Below are 19,468 nucleotides of genomic sequence, written 5' to 3'. Positions count from 1 at the left end.
GCCACAACGGGAGGCTTAGGTGTTGATACCGTGATCATCGGCAATCCAGAGAAGAGGCTGTCGATAACCATAATGCGAGATGAGAAAAAAAGTAAAATCAGGGGCAGCGATATTACCCTTGTACCCATATCCATAGAGAGCATCAAGGCTGAGAAATCCTCCGCTAATGCTGTGTTGGAGCAAAGAATGGACCTGCACCTAGGTGCCAAATGCCATGTGGTGTTGTGTAAGGGGAGTGAGTTCAGCACACTGGAACTGGGACCACTCTCCACCGTTATAGTGAAGGCTCCTATGACCCTGACTCTTGTGGTAGCATACGACACTATGGGTGTGGAGGTGAGCGCAACTGTGGACGTGGACGATATCACCTTAGTCTTACGACCGGCGACTAGCCTGTTGCCTCGCCCTGACTACGTGAAGCGTGCATGCTCTGTGACAGATGACGGGCTGTCTTTACATGGAGGAGCGGTGCTTTTCAAGAAGGGGAGCTCAGCCGTGTCTATCGACCCCGATGGAATCATGTTGACTTGCGGTGTTACAGGTGATATGGTGTATCGAAGTGCCTACAAGAATCTGAGTACCAAGGAAGGAGAGGAGTTTAATGCCCAGGTCTGGAGGGAGAAGCTTGATGCGCTGGTTCGCGCAGGTCTGGATGACATGACTGTGACAAATCCAACCGGGGTTAGAGTTGTGGCCACCAGAGCCAAGCGAACAGTACTCAGGATCGACAATACCACTACAAGTATTCACCAGAGCTTCGGTCAGCAGCGCTCGATTGCAATGGACTTGGTAGTGGATCTTGACGTGACCCACTGCGACCTATCTTTGTACGGATCTGGGTCCCCTATCACCTATTGCTGTATGGGTTCGGATTGTTTCCCAATGGGTGCTAGGGATGTAACACACTGTGACATAGTGATGACAGGAGTGACTCCGAATGGATCTAACTATACCACCCAGGTGACCGTTACCGCTAAAGGTTTTGGGATAGTCGCCGTAAAGGGTAGAGAAAGCGGGCGGTATGAAACACCGGAGGGATTAGAACTGCATTCCAGCCTCCACGATGGCAATAGCGTTCGAATGGTGCTAAGTGAAGATGTGACTGTGGTGTTCAGAGATCAGTTCTCAGGGATGGAGAGGGTTATACCCGCACACTACGGAGAGGTGTTTCTGAAGAGGACCTACGACGACGAAGACCTGTTGATTCACGGTGTTGAAATGATGACTCCTAGTTGGTAGTAGTAGCCCAAGCAGCAATGTGTTAATGTCTATACAGTGGTAGCCCATGGGTGGTATCCCTTCCTGACGTACGTACTGTTTGTATTGTTCCATAGTGGCCAGTCCACACCGCAAAAACATAACTGTTACATACTGTCAATAAATGTTATAAACATGGACCATTGTTCACATGTGTCATACTGCACGGTTGACACATTCATTCATTCATACATACACTAACATCCACAAGACCCCTAGGGCCCATTACACAGTGAACACAGTGACCTGACTACCCTCTCCATAGGGTGATATGTCCGTTCGTGGATGATATGTAGTGTATATACACAGCAGGATAGTATATAACTACCACCACACATCCCTGTATCACCCATTTACATTACAGCAAGAGAGTGTGTGTTATACCTCAGCAAACCATGCAGAACCCAGGCAATACACCTCAGCTCGTCCCAGAAGTTAACATAATACAGGGTGTACCCAAGGTTCTGTACGTATCTGAATGTCTCCTGGACATGGACATGGACATGGACAGCCACAGCGACAGCAACCTTAGCCAAACTCCCCGATACATGTGTCCAAAAGACTTTGGTGTAGCTAAGACGAATGAATTGGATGTGTTGAACAACACTAATGTCATGACACCCGTGCCTGGGAAGTACGACACGTACATGTGTAACGATTGTAACATCGTACTGTCCGGGTACAAAAGAGGTGACCCTGGATTACTTCAACATGTGCATAGTGGAGGAGGACAGTGTCTGTACATTAAGGCTAAGTACAGGGGTCGTGAAAAGGAACTTTTCATCACACAGGGGAAGCTGCGGTTCCAAAGTGGGGGTCTAGCATTCCCGGATTTCGTGTTGTATGCAACTGATGGGTACGTTGCTATTGCCGGGACCAAACATTGCATTATCTGCGCGTGTCAGTATGGCAAAGATCACTACATCGCATGCCCGGAGATGGGCAACCGCATCAAGACAACCCTGAAGCATTTGAAACTGGCCATGTGTATCGACACCACTCCTTTGTTCATTCCAAAGAAACGACCCTGTCTTAATCATTTCAGATGGCATAGCTACGAAGGCGAGAGCTTAATGCACTTTGAGGTAGACTTTGGTGGTAGAGAGGGACAGTCTGCCAACATGTGGCACGTTGAAGGTACGGTTGACACTTACAAATGTTCCCAGTGTAAACTGGAAATCAAAGACTTTGTGGTGAATGACACCTTACTGGGTGAGCACATCTATCACGTATATGACACAGGAGGCAAATGTCCATACATCGAAGAGAGGTACAAGCATGAGGAATTTAAGATACAGTTCATACTTGGGAATGAACGGTGCAGAAAGGGATGGATCGCGTTCCCGGATTCTGTCCTCAAGGACTCTTATGGGTGCACTAGAATTGGAGGCATGAACTGCTGTGTTATCTGCGGTGCCAACACTCTAAAGGGACAGAACCTACCCATTCAGGAACATCAGCCTAACTGTGATGAAATGAAAACCTCACTTCGGTTGATGCTTAGGGATATGATATTCATAGAATGAAAACTATGAAAGTGACGTTCAACACCTTTCTCTGGCTGTACTAATTAATGTATGGTAGTTTAATTCAAGTATGGGCCTAGTATGTGGTATGCCATTTAATAAAACTCCCTTGAATCAACTGTGTGGTTACATCTGTCTCTTCGGTGGCTCTCTTTTGTGGTGTTTGCGTGGCAGAATGCATGAGGTGTACCTTACACTCAGTGGTGTGATGGTGTGTCTTTGGCTACTTACTCTATAAGCATGTAGATTACAGTATGAAAGGGAATTTGGCAAGGGTTGTCCTAGACCCTGTCATCTATGTCTCACTAAGTCTCACTCTCTCAGTGACAGAGCTTGGGTGACTATCTATCTCCCCTGATAATTTCAAAACTGTTCATCCTGACTGGTTGGTGAAGAAATACTTAACCACAGGCTAGCGGGCTTCGATAATTCTCAAAATGAATAAGGTGCAACATCAGCAGCAGCACACCGGTGATGTTGCTAACCAGGGCAGCAACAGAGCACACAGAGCATCGTTCGGTGAACCTGGAGTTGATCTGCTGGACACCGAGACCATGCACCTCATGAAATGTCTCCTAGGAGAATGTACGGGAGTTTGGAAACAAAGCCAGCACGAAAGCAAAGCTCTGTCAACAATGAAAAGGGTTGTGGGTCAGGTATTGGAGAGACACAGATGTTCATACAATGGTATGTATTGCTTGTATATGATACCTAGTGTATGATACCTAGAGCTAACGTTAGGTACACAGGTTCGCTACCAATTGTAACATGGTTCTGGACATTCCAAGGTATGATCAACAGACTTGCATTGGATGACAGAGGGGATGATGTGAAGTTCATCGGTGTAATAGCTACTAGCCTCTTCGACGACGGGACCGTCAACTGGGGCCGTGTTGCAAGCCTAGCAGCCTTTGGGTGTGCGGTGTGTCAGTACTGGACGGAGAAGGGTAGAGAGGACTGTGTGGAGCGAGTGGGAGATGAGATCTCAGCTTACCTGCTGACTGACCAGAGGGACTGGCTGGTGAAACACAACTCATGGGTAAGTTAACTGAAGGCTGCCTAATGCCTGACTGAGAGACGTTATTCCGATCTAATATATTGTAATGTTGAAATCTGAGTTTCAATTCTTTTTCCAGGAGGGCTTCGTGGAGTTCTTTGGCGTATCAGAACCGGAGTCCTCCAAATGTGACTCGACATTGAGTGACATACTCATGACCGTTGCTGCAGGAGCTGGGATTGTGGCAATGCTGAAGACATTGTTGATCATGGGAAAACATGTGTGATATTCCAGAGACCTGTGTTTTATTACTTTTGCAATATTCGGTTCCCATCCTTTACGTGGTGACTGTGAGTTTGGAATATGGAAGTGGACTCGTAATGAACCAACCACGAACCAACATGTGTTTGTACTTGTCTCAATATATAGTATATGTACCACCACACGAGGGCATGTATTATGCATGGGGTCAAAGTATACAAATGAGGCTGCGTATCAACGTATACACTTTATTTGTTACAGTACAATCAGTATGGACATTGATTAATTATAAATGATTATACATGATTAAACCATACCAAACACATATGTGTTCGTGTTGTGTCTAAGAATGACTGTCTAATAATGACTGTCAGAGTCAGGGTGGCCGTGCTATGTACCAGCTCTGTACCACCACGTGATGGCAGCATACTTGGGTAACAGTATTGATATATAACTGTGCTTAAGGTACACAAGATAAGGATGTGTAGTAAAGCAACACGCGTTATAAATGATTGAACAAACCACCAAACTTAATTTGTCTCTGTTCAGGCAGGGGCTTATATCCTCTATATTATAACCGTACACGGATGCTTCAGGTATTAGCGGATAATGAGCCATGTGGGCGGACAATTCAACCTAGAGTGGATACTATAGCCTTGGGGGAAACATTTCAACCTAGAGTGGATACTATAGCCTTGGGGGAATCATTTCAACCTAGAGTGGATACTATAGCCTTGGGGGAAACATTTCAACCTAGAGTGGATACTATAGCCTTGGGGGAAACATTTCAACCTACAGTGGATACTATAGCCTTGGCTGGGGGTTAGACTAATGGGCAAGTGCACACCCCTTAGACACTCACACACTCCCAGAGTAGATTTAAAAGGCATTGTGTTCCCAGAGTGGAACCACAAACATACAGAAGCTCTCTACTGAACAACCTAGTAGACATGGACACACGGAGATCTGTCCGTTTAGCCTGTGTCAAAGCAACAGCCATGCATAGTTCACCTGACTGCAATTGCATACATCTGGCCACCATTACTACATTGATGCTACAGTTGATGCGGGATACGCCGACGTTCACCTTCAACTCTGCACAGTTGACACTGAATTTAAACAACAGAGGCAATCGCAGGCTATATGACGTCCTTTGCTTGCTGGAAGGTATTGGGCTTCTCAGAAGAAATGGCAAGCAGTACACACTCATGACACAATGGTATCAGATGCCGAAATTTAACAATGCCAGCATGAAAAGTACCATGGGGATTATTTACCGGCATGTGCGCACTAACCCAGGGGTGTTCGACATACGGCAATTGGCTGACAAATTCAGCATTCCACTTCGCAGGATGTATGACATCTTCAGTGTCCTGAGTACACTTGGTGCTTTGACAAAACAACCCCAAAGCGAGGCCATAGGATGTTACGCAACCGCTAAATGGCCACAGTCTGATTCTTCTGTGCTCTACTGGATACATGCTCTGGATAACATCTGGGGTGACCCGCCTGAAGTACAGGTTGTCCACAGTAACTCGCCACCAGAGGACTTGTGGATTGACAGTGATGATTCAACATCTGATGCCATCATAGTCATCCAGACAGACTCCCCTCAATTCCTCGCAGTGGAGTCCAGCCATACCACTAGCTACTGTTACGACTGTTACAAAAGCAAAGTGCAGTGTATGGACACTATGGACATGGAAGCTGAAGTACAGGTTGTCCACAGCGACTCACCACCAGAGGACTTGTGGATTGACAGTGATGATTCAACATCTGATGCCATCATAGTCATCCAGACAGACTCCCCTCAATTCCTCGCAGTGGAGTCCAGCCATAACACTAGCTACTGTTACGGCTCTTACAAAAGCAAAGTGCAGTGTATGGACACTATGGACATGGAAGCTGAAGTACAGGTTGTCCACAGCGACTCACCACCAGAGGACTTGTGGATTGACAGTGATGATTCAACATCTGATGCCATCATAGTCATCCAGACAGACTCCCCTCAATTCCTCGCAGTGGAGTCCAGCCATACCACTAGCTACTGTTACGACTCTTACAAAAGCAAAGTGCAGTGTATGGACACTATGGACATGGAAGCTGAAGTACAGGTTGTCCACAGCGACTCACCACCAGAGTTCTTGTGGATTGACAGTGATGATCCAACATCTGATGCCATCATAGTCATCCAGACAGACTCCCCTCAATTCCCCGCAGTGGAGTCCAGCCATACCACTAGCTACTGTTACGACTCTTACAAAAGCAAAGTGCAGTGTATGGACACTATGGACATGGAAGCTGAGCGCTTTCACTTGCGCTTTCACTTTGACGAGCTATCGATGAACCTCTTTGAAAACACAGATGGCTTTACCAACACAGAGAGCCTAATACAACAGTCCTTATTGTTGTTAGATGGAGAATGTGACAGGCTGCTGGACTGTTGTATTTGACAACGAACCAAGCTATAGGTGTCCAACACACTACACACATGAATGTTGTTAATGTCGGTACCAATATGTCTGTCTCTTCTTATCCTCAATATGATCTGTACACTTCCCCCTAGACTTCCCTGTAGGGAGTATATCATACTCTGGGTACAAATAAATAAAGTCTATATATTGATATACAAGGCCTATTCCTGTTGTGCTCTTCCTGTTGTGTGTACCCCGTATTGTATACCCTTTATCAGTACTGTTACTCAGTATGCTGCCGCCATCATGTGGGTGTCTATAACATTGCCACCCAGGTTGGCTGCCGGTTGATTGTGATAGGATGTGATGTGTACAGGTACAATACAGTACGAAACGCGGAACCAGGGACACAGGACAGGGACACAGAGTACATACATATTGTGTGCCAAGTGTTTTATTTGTTGTCAAAAGTAGACAATCAGTGCAGTGCTGCCACCATGCCAACCACAAATAGCAATTTATCAATTTATGAGTAAAGAAAGCAGTATATCACATCACATCACAAGGCGTATACCACAAGTAGTATATCACCCAAAGCACAACAAGAAAGCATGTAACACCTGACGATCAAGCCTGTTTGACCCTTCAGCAAACGGAAGAGTAAGTGGTTGATTTTATAAAGACCGGTACATGTCATAGAAAAATTCCAACTCTGGCCTGGGCTTCAGCGGTCGATTCGGACCCCCCCAGTGGTCACACCTGATTTTTATTCGACGACAGTCCTTCTGCAAGCAGCTGACGACAGTGGCTCCATCGGGGTGTATGTGGACATATCTCAACCCATTACTCTCACTGAATATGTGTTTGCCCCTGCAGAACAGGACGCCTCTTTTGGTATGTGGGTCCTCCTGCGACATCGGGTACAAGGTACACGGGACCTCGATGAGGTTCTGTACATCCTGGATCGTCATAGGGTTCTTAGTCTCGAAGTAGCCACGGAGTGTAGTGTGCGGAGAGTGGCACGTCTCTACAATTGCACTATGACATTCACATAAAATGCTCGGGTAAGGACCCTTCGCCGGCGGGCACATCCAGACATGCACGTAATCACAGGTGAGGTTATTCAGCCTCATGGCCAACGTCTCCAGGTCAGACCGGCTGTACGACTGTATCATCAAACACCACTTTGTGGAGCAAGACTTCTGTGTCCTTCCCGCGTACGGACCCTGCCATGGAGATGGACCCGGAGACCTTTCTCCTCTGTTCAATCTCCAATGAGACATACTTGGTCTCAGTGCTCGCTTGTAAGATTTCCGTGGATCGTGTATAGACAGAGCCCAGTCGGCTTGCCCCTAGCCTTGCCCCTAGCCTTGCCTTGTTGTTTGTTGGTACAGAGGTAGAATATGACTGGCTACACACCCAGACTCAGCTACTTTTATACACAAGACCCCATATCCCTGAACCATTATCCAAAGAGGCTACAGTTACCAGCCCAGCCCATGGCTGGATAAATGTGCAAGAACATAGGACATAGCGTTTTTTTTTTAAACACTTTATTGTTTGTCTTACAATCACAATCACTTGGAACACATATACCGTATATAATATCCAACGTGATCTCTTCCTATATGTTCAACATGGCAACCTGGGTACATAAGGAGAGGGGCCCAAAATAGTCCAGTATGGCCATTTCCATCTCATCCCGAGCCTTCCATATTTCGCTAGAGACACATTTGTCATCTTCTGTTGCAATTGCCAGACCTGGACAGGCTATGCTCCCGAACCTCGACTCGGTTCGATCTCTTATGTTCATATATCCGCTGACGCTGAATGTACCAGGTCCGTTGGTCTGCGGTATCTGAAATTTGGGAATGGAACAACCGCAAACATAGGTCAATGTGATACATACACTCACTGTAATGCCCCTGTGTATATGTATGTAAATGGAATAGCATTGATTGTATGTCTTACAGCGCAGACCAGGTATCTGTTCACGCTCTTCGTAAGGTCTATCAGACCCTTGTCGCCTGGTTCAGTGTCGAAAGACGAGTGTTGTAACAGAGGCTTTATGGATTCAACGCCATGCTGTGTAGAGAAGGTCCCATCTATCTGGAAGTATAGGTACGTCGGGGGTGAGCTCTGTGCCATCTGTGCAAGCGAATATAATATCACCCTTTGGGTTAGAGGAGCGATAGAACAGGTTACAGCCACTACAAGTCCACAGCCAACATTTCTTGGTACTGGTTGGTTTTCTTAAGGTCTATATACCCTGTGTTTCATGAGCCATGAGTGGGTGCTGAAACCATGGTTGGATGGTGTAGCAAAGGGACGCACACCCTGGAGCTGCCCAGTGACAGGAGCCACAAGCCACACAGAGTGTGATTGTCTCCCTGACCTATCAACACCGGCTGGTCGGATGAGTTGGACATGGAGAATTGGCCATGGTATATATATGTATATATATATATATATATAACCATCCACATATATACACACCTCACCCTCTCAACCGTTCATATATTAAGCCGCTTGACCACAACTACCACAGAAGCTTTACACCTAGCAGCAGAATGGAGAGTTACCTGAAAGACTACGTTATTGGCAGAGGAGCCTACGGGACCGTGTACAAAGTCAAGTGTCTGAGAACTGGAAAAGCGTTTGCCTTGAAATATCACACTCGCGGCGTAGATGATTCAACCGTGAGAGAACTCTCCTGTCTCGCTGCACTAAGGGGTCACCCCTATGTGATCCATATGCACGATTGCTTCTTAGACAATGGGAAGATAGCCATGCTCATGCCCTATGTGCCCTACACGGTGAGTGACGTGATTCACAACGGACAAGGTTGGAAAGTGTACAAGCAAGGCCGGTCTCTGCAGTTGATCCCGTTGAGTTTTGTGGCTCACTTTTCGGTCCAGGTGGCTACTGCTTTGTCTTACATGCACGGACTGAATATAGTGCACCGGGACCTGACTCCTTCCAACGTGCTGCTGACAGAAGATCTCACTGTCAAAGTGGCGGACATGGGCCTCTCTAGACAATCCTCGAAATGGATGAGTCCAACTGTGGTCACGGAGCCCTACAGGGCCCCGGAATTGTTTGTTAAAGGTGACTGTGCAGAGTACACCTGTGCCATAGACATGTGGAGCCTAGGGGTGATGATAGCGGAAGCTATGGAAGGTAAGGTGGTATTCCTAGAGCGTGCAAATCGCAGAGGAAAGGTGTCCACACACCAGATCATTTTAAGGACTCTATGTCCCAAAGACCATCCACGTGCACCGATCACACCATGGGATCCTGTCACCTTATTGCCCCAGGTTATGGAGTGTGAACTAGTGAAACGGATCGTCTTCAGATTGCTGGCTTTCCGTGACACTGAGAGACTTATGGCTCACGAGCTGCTGCAGGACACAGAATGGAGCAAGGTTGCTCATATGACCGAGGAAGACAAAGGTATGGTCAGAGGCCAGATTGAGGAGAATCGGAGAATGGACGTGTCAAAGGAAGTGTGAGAGACTAAGCAAAGACAAAGACCAACACCAGGACTGCTTGCTCTGTGTACTTTTATTGTGTACTACATTTCATGATTCATAGATATATACTTGTGATATATAATTGTGTAGGCATACAATACAAAGTTAAACCTATCTGTACGTCTGTCAATAAAAAGTGTATATAGCACCCTACAACCCTGGCCTGGTCCATTCGGTAGTACATTCACAAGTACATTCACAATGCCAACATGATCTGGATGTGGACATATAATGTTATATAATGTCATCACTGCTGAACAAGACAAGTGACAGGCCAAGGGGATACTCGTACCCCTCTTCCGGCTCTGGTGTAGGTGTCCTGGGAACCGCACGGCTCCAGATCATCGGCATCGTGTTGGTCAAATTACTCTGGGGATTGGAACCCACCCGACGGTGGTGTTGGTAGTAGCAGGTTGAGCCGAAGCGGCACGTCCCACGGCCTTCATCGAAGTATCGGCACGGTTTACTCGCCATGTAGTCCTTGTATATCTGGATCAGTTTCTGCTTCTCGTCTTTATCTTCGACCCAGTGGTCACTTGGGATGTAAAAGCTCGATCTGGTTCTACACGCTGGGCACAATTTAACTTGTTTGGCATCGAGGAATGTCACTCTCCTCCATGTGCGGATGCACCCCAAACAAAAACAGTGGTTACAGTTGGCCAGAATTCCGAATCTCCGCTCCCTCGGATTGTCTTTGTTCAACACCACATCCAGGCACACACAACACACCTTGTCTCTACTGTGCTGGATGGCAATGGGGGTGCCCTCGTCAGTCTCCATGTGTGTCTCTGAGAGCTGTCTCTCCACATTTGCGAGCTCACTCGGACCACGGTAAGGTTGTCCCTGACCACACACTGCAACCGTTACCCAGTCCATCACATCTTGCCCCGTAGATGTTGCTGCTGCCATTGCCATTGCTATCTGTAGGATTAGCCTGGCTGTTGTGAACAGTACCACTGTTAGTGGTAGTAAAGTAAACGAATGTCTCCAACCATGGACAGGGTATCAGCCCATGCTAACAAGGAGTGTTGTCTATTGTGTGGTATTACATTGACTAAGGGCTACATAGTCTATTGTGACAATTAGAACTGAAATGGTCCGTACCAATGTCATTGGTACACACCGGATGGTACTAGGTGTCGATGTGTACCCTTTGTTAAGTGTACACGTTTTAACCACTCAATATTCATCCTCACTCTCCAAGTTTGAATCATAACATCCTTTGAGAAACACAGTTCTTGGTTTAGTATCTGGCTTACGATCCGGACCTTTGAAAGGTTTGCCATGTGTCCTGCCTCTATATCGCTGATCTGTCAGGTCTGGATACAATTGGTTGTTGTTGCTTTGCAACTGGAGCCCTTGATCATTTTGCTTGGTGTAGTCCATCTCTTGCGTATACTCTCGAACCGAAGTTGGTGGCTGCTGTTGTAATGTCTGCTGCGGAAGACTGTGCTGCCGAAGCTGTGGATACCGATCATTGTCCTGAGTCTGGGGTAGCTGCTGATGCGGCTGCTGAAGTGGCTGCTGAGGTGGCTGCTGATGTAGCTGCTGATGTGGCTGCTGATGTGGGCACTGCTGATGCTGTAAAGTTTGGGGTAGCTGCTTAAGCGGTTGTTGGGGAAGGTAATTGGGGATCCTGCTAATGAAATAGCCTTCTGGGATAGGTGGAGCAGAAGGGTAGGTTGTACACATTTTATTCTGGAGCCAGCCCAGTGGTACATCCACTAAGGGAGCTGAGATGTTCTTGGGTTCAAACAGTGATACATGGACCAGGCGGTTAGACCCCAATCCCTGATGGTTGTATGGCTTAAGGCATGCTGAGCTAATGCAATACCGAAACAACAGATATATGTAGTATCTGGACAGTTTGCCAGCCTCAAACAATATCGGATCTGGTATAGGCGTTGCGGAACGCCCAGTGCTACTGCATTCCATGCGGTGTAGTGAATCTACATCAGCTTTGGGAATGTACAACATATCAGCTCTTTGCCACATATCCCGCAAGACCCGCAAGGTCATCTGGAGGGTGTCTCTGTCTTTGGACACTGTATATGTCATCAACCCAGTAGCTGGCGCACCTGCCACTATGAGGCACTCGAACAGCGACACGGACGCATGTTCAGAGAACACGATCTCTCTACGACCCGAACCGTTCATCTCCTATTTACTACCCCAGATGTGTGTTACAGAGACCTAAGCTATATCGTAACACGCTTTTACGTGTGACAGAAATGGCAGAGGAGAGGCTTCACACCAGGAGCTGCGCAGAAAGGTTGCTCGACTTGGTAGAGCGTTACAATCTGTATCACGTTAAGACCTTACATTACAGCGATGTGACAAGCGTGCTGCAGTGGCTTGGGGTAAACACGAGGGAATTCACCTTCGCCCACTATGAAGACACTGTAGCGGTACTCAATAGGGCTGTGGGACAGTGTAAACTCCGGAACGTAGGAGTAATGGGTATTCACGAGGAACCTCAGGTCGTGGGGAGAGATCGCTTAGTGGTACACATAAAAAGAGACTACAAGCCAGAGATCAGGACCTGTAAGTATGACTCCGTTGTACTGTTCCTGGTGATCCAATGCAATACGAGAGCCCCGTACTCTCATGAGCTGACCAAATTGATCCGAGACACACATACACTGATCGGGAATCCCCGGACCCCCATATTCCCCACGTTTGCCAGGTGTAGTCCTCAGCACGTCGAAGCCATCTCTCAGCAGGCGCAACCGGTTATAGACGGCTTCTTGCCCTCGAGCTATAAAACGACCACACCCAGGACGTCCACGGTGATCATAGACAGCTTTGGCCGCAAATACGAGCTTCTAACATCGACCGAAGAGGCCAAGCCATGGAGTGTGTACACAGACATAGCGTTACCCCGGGATTCGAAATGTGAATTCGACATAGAAGAACTGATAACAACGCCAAACAAGGTGATGGGTAGAGGAGGCTTCGGGGTGACCGTGCCCCTCAGCGATAGCATGGTCGCAAAGACCAACCTGTTTCCGGAAATGGTGAACTGGAGCGTTCCTTTCGTAGACAAGGAATTCAATCGCTACGCGCATATCGCTTCTCAGGTGGAGGAAGTCATGATCGGCGTCTCCATACAACACCCAAACATCCTGCGCACATTCGGAGGTTTCTGGTGCGACATTCCAGGCTACCAGTTGGGAGGTAGAGCTGTGCTGGTCATGGAACGAGCCCTCTTGTCGCTGCAGGAGTTCATGTGGCGTATACGCGAACACTCTAGCTCTGTAGTACCCGCGGTCGAACTGGACACCCTAAGAGGGCTGGAGTACCTGAGATCCAGAACGATCCAGCACAGAGACTTCACGTACAGGAACGTCTTGGTCTGTCACCAGCCGGACAGGAAACCATTACCCTTTGCTTTCAAGATCAGCGACTTTGGCACATCGTGCAACTTCTCTACCCCAGATCAGCCTAGGGGCAACCGCACTAACATGGCTCCAGAAGTGCTGTGGTGCTTGAACTCAGCCACCGGGAGTGATATATTCAGCTGGTACTGCGTGATGTGGGAGTTACGCAGTGGCTTCCCCCTGGTAAATTACAAGGCTTCAGATAACACATATTGTAAAAAGACATACGCTGAGAATCTCTCCAAGTTGGTTGGGGTATACAGCCCTGAAAAGGATTCAGCGTTCGAGCTCAGCCACATGAAAGCGATCAACGCTCGCGCCCTTCATGCCAAACACAAAAACAAAAGGCCAAACGTAAAGAGGATACTGGACAACCTCCATCAGATGGGACATGCCATAGCGGACAGGACCTTTATCTGTATGGGAGTGCTTTGCATTACGCTGTTCCCTCAAGAGAGGTGGTCTCCATCCCAACTGCTGGAGCTCACTCGATACCAGTGTTTGAGTGGGGATATCAGTGACGCACGGTTACCTTCCGAACAGATGCCGTTGTCCGTACAGGTAGGGGAGTATAGGTCGACCGACATCATAGTCGGAGACGACTGCGTCCCCGAGGGACTCACTAAATTGGTGTCAGATGGATCGGCGACGGGATCCACCATTTCAGTGATCACGTCCGACTCAAAAGTGTACTACGGGATAGACTTTATGAGGTTGGCTCCTGATCTTATCCAGCCTTACACCTGGTACTCAAAGAAGGTGAAAGCGCTGGAAGATGTATACAAGAGCAAGTATAACAAACGCAAGGCTGGTGACAACGACAACCTTGTAGGGGAAAGGCTGTCGAAAATGGCTCCTGGAGGTAAGGTAGTAGACAATTCAAGACAAGAGGGAATTTCCAGGGTCCTCGGACTAAGACAACAGGTTCCTTTTCAACCAGCCGTTACGGATGTGACACAGGCATCCCACCCGGAGGACGAGCTGCTGCCCGTACCAAACACCGATGCTCACCGCGCGGAAAGAGATATTGGAAAAGCCGGCGCCCTCATCCTAGATTACACTGACCTACAACGCAGCAACGCCTCGGTACAAATGTTGACCTGTAGTGATGCTGGTGATGCTATACTCAGCAGTGGCGATGATGCCAACATGTCTTTCATGAGCGATACCGCAGACAGCACTCTAAACACTGTGTCAGGTCAACTGACATCCCGTGTCATATGCGGCAGGGCCCAAGGGCAGGACATTGAAGCTTGTCTCCAACATGCCCCGCAACCAAAACCACAAAGAGAATTGGCCGAGGACCCAGTCCCGCTAGCCGTAGAGGAGCAGTATGGTTCAGTCATTTTGCGAGGCAAACAGATTGACGGGGAGATAGACACGACCATGGTCATTCTCAAGAGCCACAACGAGAAGGAGATAGCACGTTTCACAGACAACGTAGTTGTCCAGTCTCAGGACATGACCCGAACGCACCCGCTCATATTCGCTGGTCCCAGACACGGATTGTGTAGGTGCTCTAGGCGCAACGGCATGTTCATCTTCCAATATGCCCAGTTCTTCCAGGGGTGCAAGCAGGTGTTGAACTGGAATGAGTCGGAATCACCAAACTCGGTACACGCCTTCCTGCAACAGGTTTTTCTCACACTCAAGGCATCCGTAGACCTGGAGCTGGTGCCCACTCACATGACCGAATGGAGGGATGTCCTGATCGGTAAAGGGGCCGTGATGATCGACATTGTCCCTTATCTCAGCAGGAACTTCAACATGCCCCAGTCCTCGATGTTTGGCAAAGAATGTAGGAGCTTGGTCAGTCTCTGTACTGCTATGGTGGCAAAGCACTTACCCAAATCCAATCTGTGCAAATGGCTTTGCAACCTGAGCACCGGTACGTCCTCCTCGCATGTGCTGACCAATGCCATCCAGTGGTTGAGACAATTCGATATCATCGAAAGGACTACTCCATACTTGTCGACCATAGACGGTAACTGTTTCACGTTCAGGGATTATTTGTCCGACATACCAAACTGGCTGACACACCTGGGTGAGGAAGAAGAAGGTTGTAATAGAAGCAGCGCCAACCTCATGGTGTACGGAGACCCGAAGCCTTCCAGAGGCAACCAGACAGCAGAGGGTATGGGTGATACCAAGATGAATGGACTGGTTAGGAACATAGTGCTCAGGATGAGAGTCAAGATATTCGGCTCATCGAGGCTCCAAGTGACCACACTGGATTGCACGCAGGGGTTGGCGAAGGTGACTCTCAACAACTCTGCACTCTCTGGGATTTCCAGCTTAGATCACCTGGACCGGTCGAGTTTACTCAACCACAACGGCGTATGTTTTGCACATGACTCAGTTTCGCAGAGTGAGTCCAAGTGGGCCCCAGTCATAATGTTCACAAGGTGTAAGAGACCGGGACCTGTGCAGGAGTTCACTATCGAATATTACAGGATGACGATCCTGGTGGTTCTACTGAGCCAGCAGGGCTCGGTGAGATCTCTCAGAGAGCTGTTTGAAAACTTGGTGATGTTCAGCGTGACAGACTATTAAGTGCAAAGACAGGACACCCTAGGATATGGTTGTTTTGTAGGTCATCCCCTTGTACATGTACCAATGTACTAAACCAGTCTTTACCATTACGCTAAGGATGTGTGACAACAATTGTGCATAATGCACACAATAGAACACAGATGGAAATCACCGGCAAGGTATTGACAATACCCCCGGTTGTGTGTATGAGGATATGCCGGGTTAAAAACATTGGCAGAGATACCGCTGACATAGTGAAGGTGGAGAAGCGCTTTGCTTTCCCGGAGACTGTGAATCTGAAATACATTATGAAAGGCCAACCAGAAGCAGCTCTGTACGAGCTGTATGCAGTTGTAGCTCACCGTGGTACACCCTACTGTGGACATTACACAGCTTACGTGCGGGAAGATGACAGTTGGTATCTTGCAGACGATAGTTGCGTAAGGTTGTGCTCATGGGAGGATGTCATGTCAACCTACCAAGCGTTAGGCTCTACCTACAATGTCGGGGTAGCTTACATGCTGATGTACCACAGGATGCACAGCGATTGAACTTCTAGTGACATGTACAAATGTATGTGTGATGCTGTGATGTCTCTGTACAAATGTGATATACTATTGTTGATGTACCATGTCGATGTTGTACCATGTGTCTAACGTAATAAAGGTGTGTTACATGTACATTAGCCTCATCATTGCTATCCTGTGGCTTCTGTCAACGCATGTATGATTGATGACCCTGTCATTAGTCCAGCGCCGCTATGAGGCATTCCGTTCTTTCTACCAAAACACAATGTACTTATTTATATGTCATACTACACACCATAACCTTGGTTATACTATTTGGTTATACTATTATACAATTGGGTTATAAAAAAGTATTCTAACGTAATAATAGTGTGTTAAATCACAATTAGCCTCATTGCTATCCTGTGGCTCCTGTCAATGTCAGTATGATTGTTGACCCTGTCATTAGTCCCACACACACCATACGCTGTGTTATACAAAGTAATCCATGTGTGTTATATCTGCATTGGCCTCATCTGTCACGGTTGCTTTCATTAGGCTTCTCTCATACAGTTGATGGTGCAGGTATATGAATGATTCCAAGAGATCGTCTTGATACTGATACATGTAATTATTTTTTATTATGTCATACACACAATACAATGTGGGTTATACAATGGCTATACAACGCCCAATAGGATAGCTGTGTTACAGGGATGTGCTATACATACAGGCACACAGGTATAGAGCATCTAGCTAAGGTAGATGTCACACATTATGCAATCTCAATCACTTGTTAACAAAATACCTATCGAGTGTATTAAGAGCAACCTTAGGTTTGTTTGCCTTGTGCTCTCGAATCGAATACTTGGATGACAGTACTACAGACGTGCATGGTTTCTCTAACTGAGACACACACACAGTGTTAGCCAGCACCTCTAAATATTGTATCATACAAGCACTTTGGGGCCCGGGTACAGGCTGCTTCTTTTTCACCGTATGGAAAGACATGATAACAACTCTCACATAGAGACAAGATATTCGTTGTCTTCGTCAAAGTCCGTTTCCTGGTCTTCAGGATCGCTATTACACCCTGTCCTTTCTGGACTGTTGTCTAGTCTATCGTTCCCGTCGGACTCGAAGTCAAGATACTCTTCATCTGCATCTGCAGCAGATATAGCCCCAACAGGATGGGTGTCCTCTCTGTGTAGTAGCCCTTGCTCCTCACAATCCACCTCACTCTCACTGTCCCGATTGGATGACTGTTGTTGAAGGGTGTCAGTGGGCAATGCAGCTTGATGGGTGACCTTGGTCACCTTTGCAGCGTCTCCGCTTAAGGGCCGTCTGTTGGACTGTGAAAGACCTGGACTCCGATGTGAAGATGTAGAGCCTCCTGGTGGGTTGATGAGGTCGTGCGTTTTGACAATCTCCTGCTGATTGAGGGACCTCCCGCCCTCACTAGTTCCCTGTTTCTGTCTGGGCGTATTGGCCACTTTGCCCCTTTGAGTCTTCTTGCAGACTGTTATATCCTCGTGCTCAGAGTCGGTGTTGATGACGGGAGAGCGAGCGGAGTGTATCTTGGAACGATGTGCCCCCTTTATACATAGCTCACGTTTCTCCTCCCCTTCGTCGTAGACATCACTGTCAGAGGAGGAGGAGGACTGCATGTTTTTGTATAGAGGGGAATCTCGGTTGCTGGTCCCTGTGTTCATAGCAGGCCTTACTCTGTTGCACCTAGTGTCAGACTTGTCCTGTCTCTTTTTAGCATGAGTCTTCTCTTCCCTGTCAAAGGCCTTGACAAAGGGAACTTTGTTGACCACCTTGGCACTCTTGCTACGTCTATCGTCACTCTTGTCGAACTTGTGTTTGCCCTTTGTACGTTTGACACGCTTCACATCTGGCTTGATTGAATCCTCCGAGTCTGATTGCAGTGCTCGCTTATACACCAGACCGTCATCTTTTATACTGCTACAGCTAGGCTCAGGCGAGTACTGGTGCGTGTACTGGTATTCTTCGGACTCTTCGGACTCTGAAGAATACACAAGTCTACACTTGCGTCGCCGACTGACATTACTTGTCTTACACTTAGCCTTCTTTGCACTGCTTTGAACCTGAGCACAGAAAGCTTTGTCATCCTCATCCTCATCTTCGACGCTGTATTCATCCTCTGTGGCTGCGTCGTCTATGAAGTCATCACTGTAATCGTATTCGTCAGGCATCTGACTGTTGTCGTACATCATCGTATCCTCCAAATCTTCGCCCGGGGTCTCATGCTCATCTTCTGCAAACTCTTGAAGACTGTCATCATCTTCACTGTTCGCTTCCTCAGCCTCGCTCAGCCAAGGGTGGTCGTCGTCGCGACTGTACCTGAGGCGCCGGGAACTGTGTGCTGGCACATCGCGGGCCTTCTTGCCACTCTTGGACCTGGATGCCTTATAGGCTGAATGTTTAGTTGACTGTGAGGCAGAGGGATCTCGCTTCACCGATGTGGTGTGGTGGTGGTGGTGGGAAGGTGCTTGTTTCGTACCAAGTTTGCCAACACCGCTCTTGCTACGCATATCGCTCTTACTGCCTTTAGCAATAGGGTTGATATTGGTTGACCTTTGTGGAGAGACCAGCTGGTCCGAAGTCACCCTGGGGTAATCCCGGGTGCCCTGGAAAGATGACAATACCTTGCGTCTCCAATTGTCGGTGGACGTAGACTCTAGGCAATTCACCAGAGCTATGCTGAGTCTGTCCTGCAAGCCGTACGTCTTGAGTATATTTACAACGGTTCGGTTGGTAATTACCCAGTCGCGAAGGATGTCACTATATCGCCTGTCCAGCAGAGTGTTGTCCAATCCCAGGAGGGTACAAACAGCTTCTCTCCTGAGATGGTCATCGTTCAACCAGGGTTCGCTCAGCAGCAGAGTCGACATGTTCTTGATCCATGTCGTAATCGGACTTGAATCCTGTGTGACAATAGAGTAGAGACGGTCATGTTTCTCACTGACTCCAGCCGCAGTAGCATCATCTTCCCTGTTATCCTCGACCTCAGCCTTACACTTAGAGGACGCATCTTG

At 47.8% G+C, this 19,468-nt stretch overlaps 1 protein-coding gene across 1 annotated transcript; it reads left to right on the top strand.

Annotated features, from left to right (window-relative positions):
* Positions 1-9,025: 9,025 nt before the first annotated feature.
* Positions 9,026-9,967, top strand: LOC311121679 (cyclin-dependent kinase 2-like; the record flags this gene model as incomplete). The annotated part of the gene is made up of 1 exon (XM_084196137.1): positions 9,026-9,967. One exon carries the CDS (start codon positions 9,026-9,028, stop codon positions 9,965-9,967), a length of 942 nt encoding a protein of 313 aa, XP_084052263.1.
* Positions 9,968-19,468: the final 9,501 nt, after the last annotated feature.

Source organism: Coregonus lavaretus (genome assembly GCF_964263955.1).
Source record: "Coregonus lavaretus genome assembly, contig: HAP1_SCAFFOLD_360, whole genome shotgun sequence".
NCBI lineage: Eukaryota > Metazoa > Chordata > Actinopteri > Salmoniformes > Salmonidae > Coregonus > Coregonus lavaretus.
The sequence above is the reverse complement of the archived record's forward strand: the minus strand, read 5'-3'. Positions and strand labels throughout refer to the sequence as shown.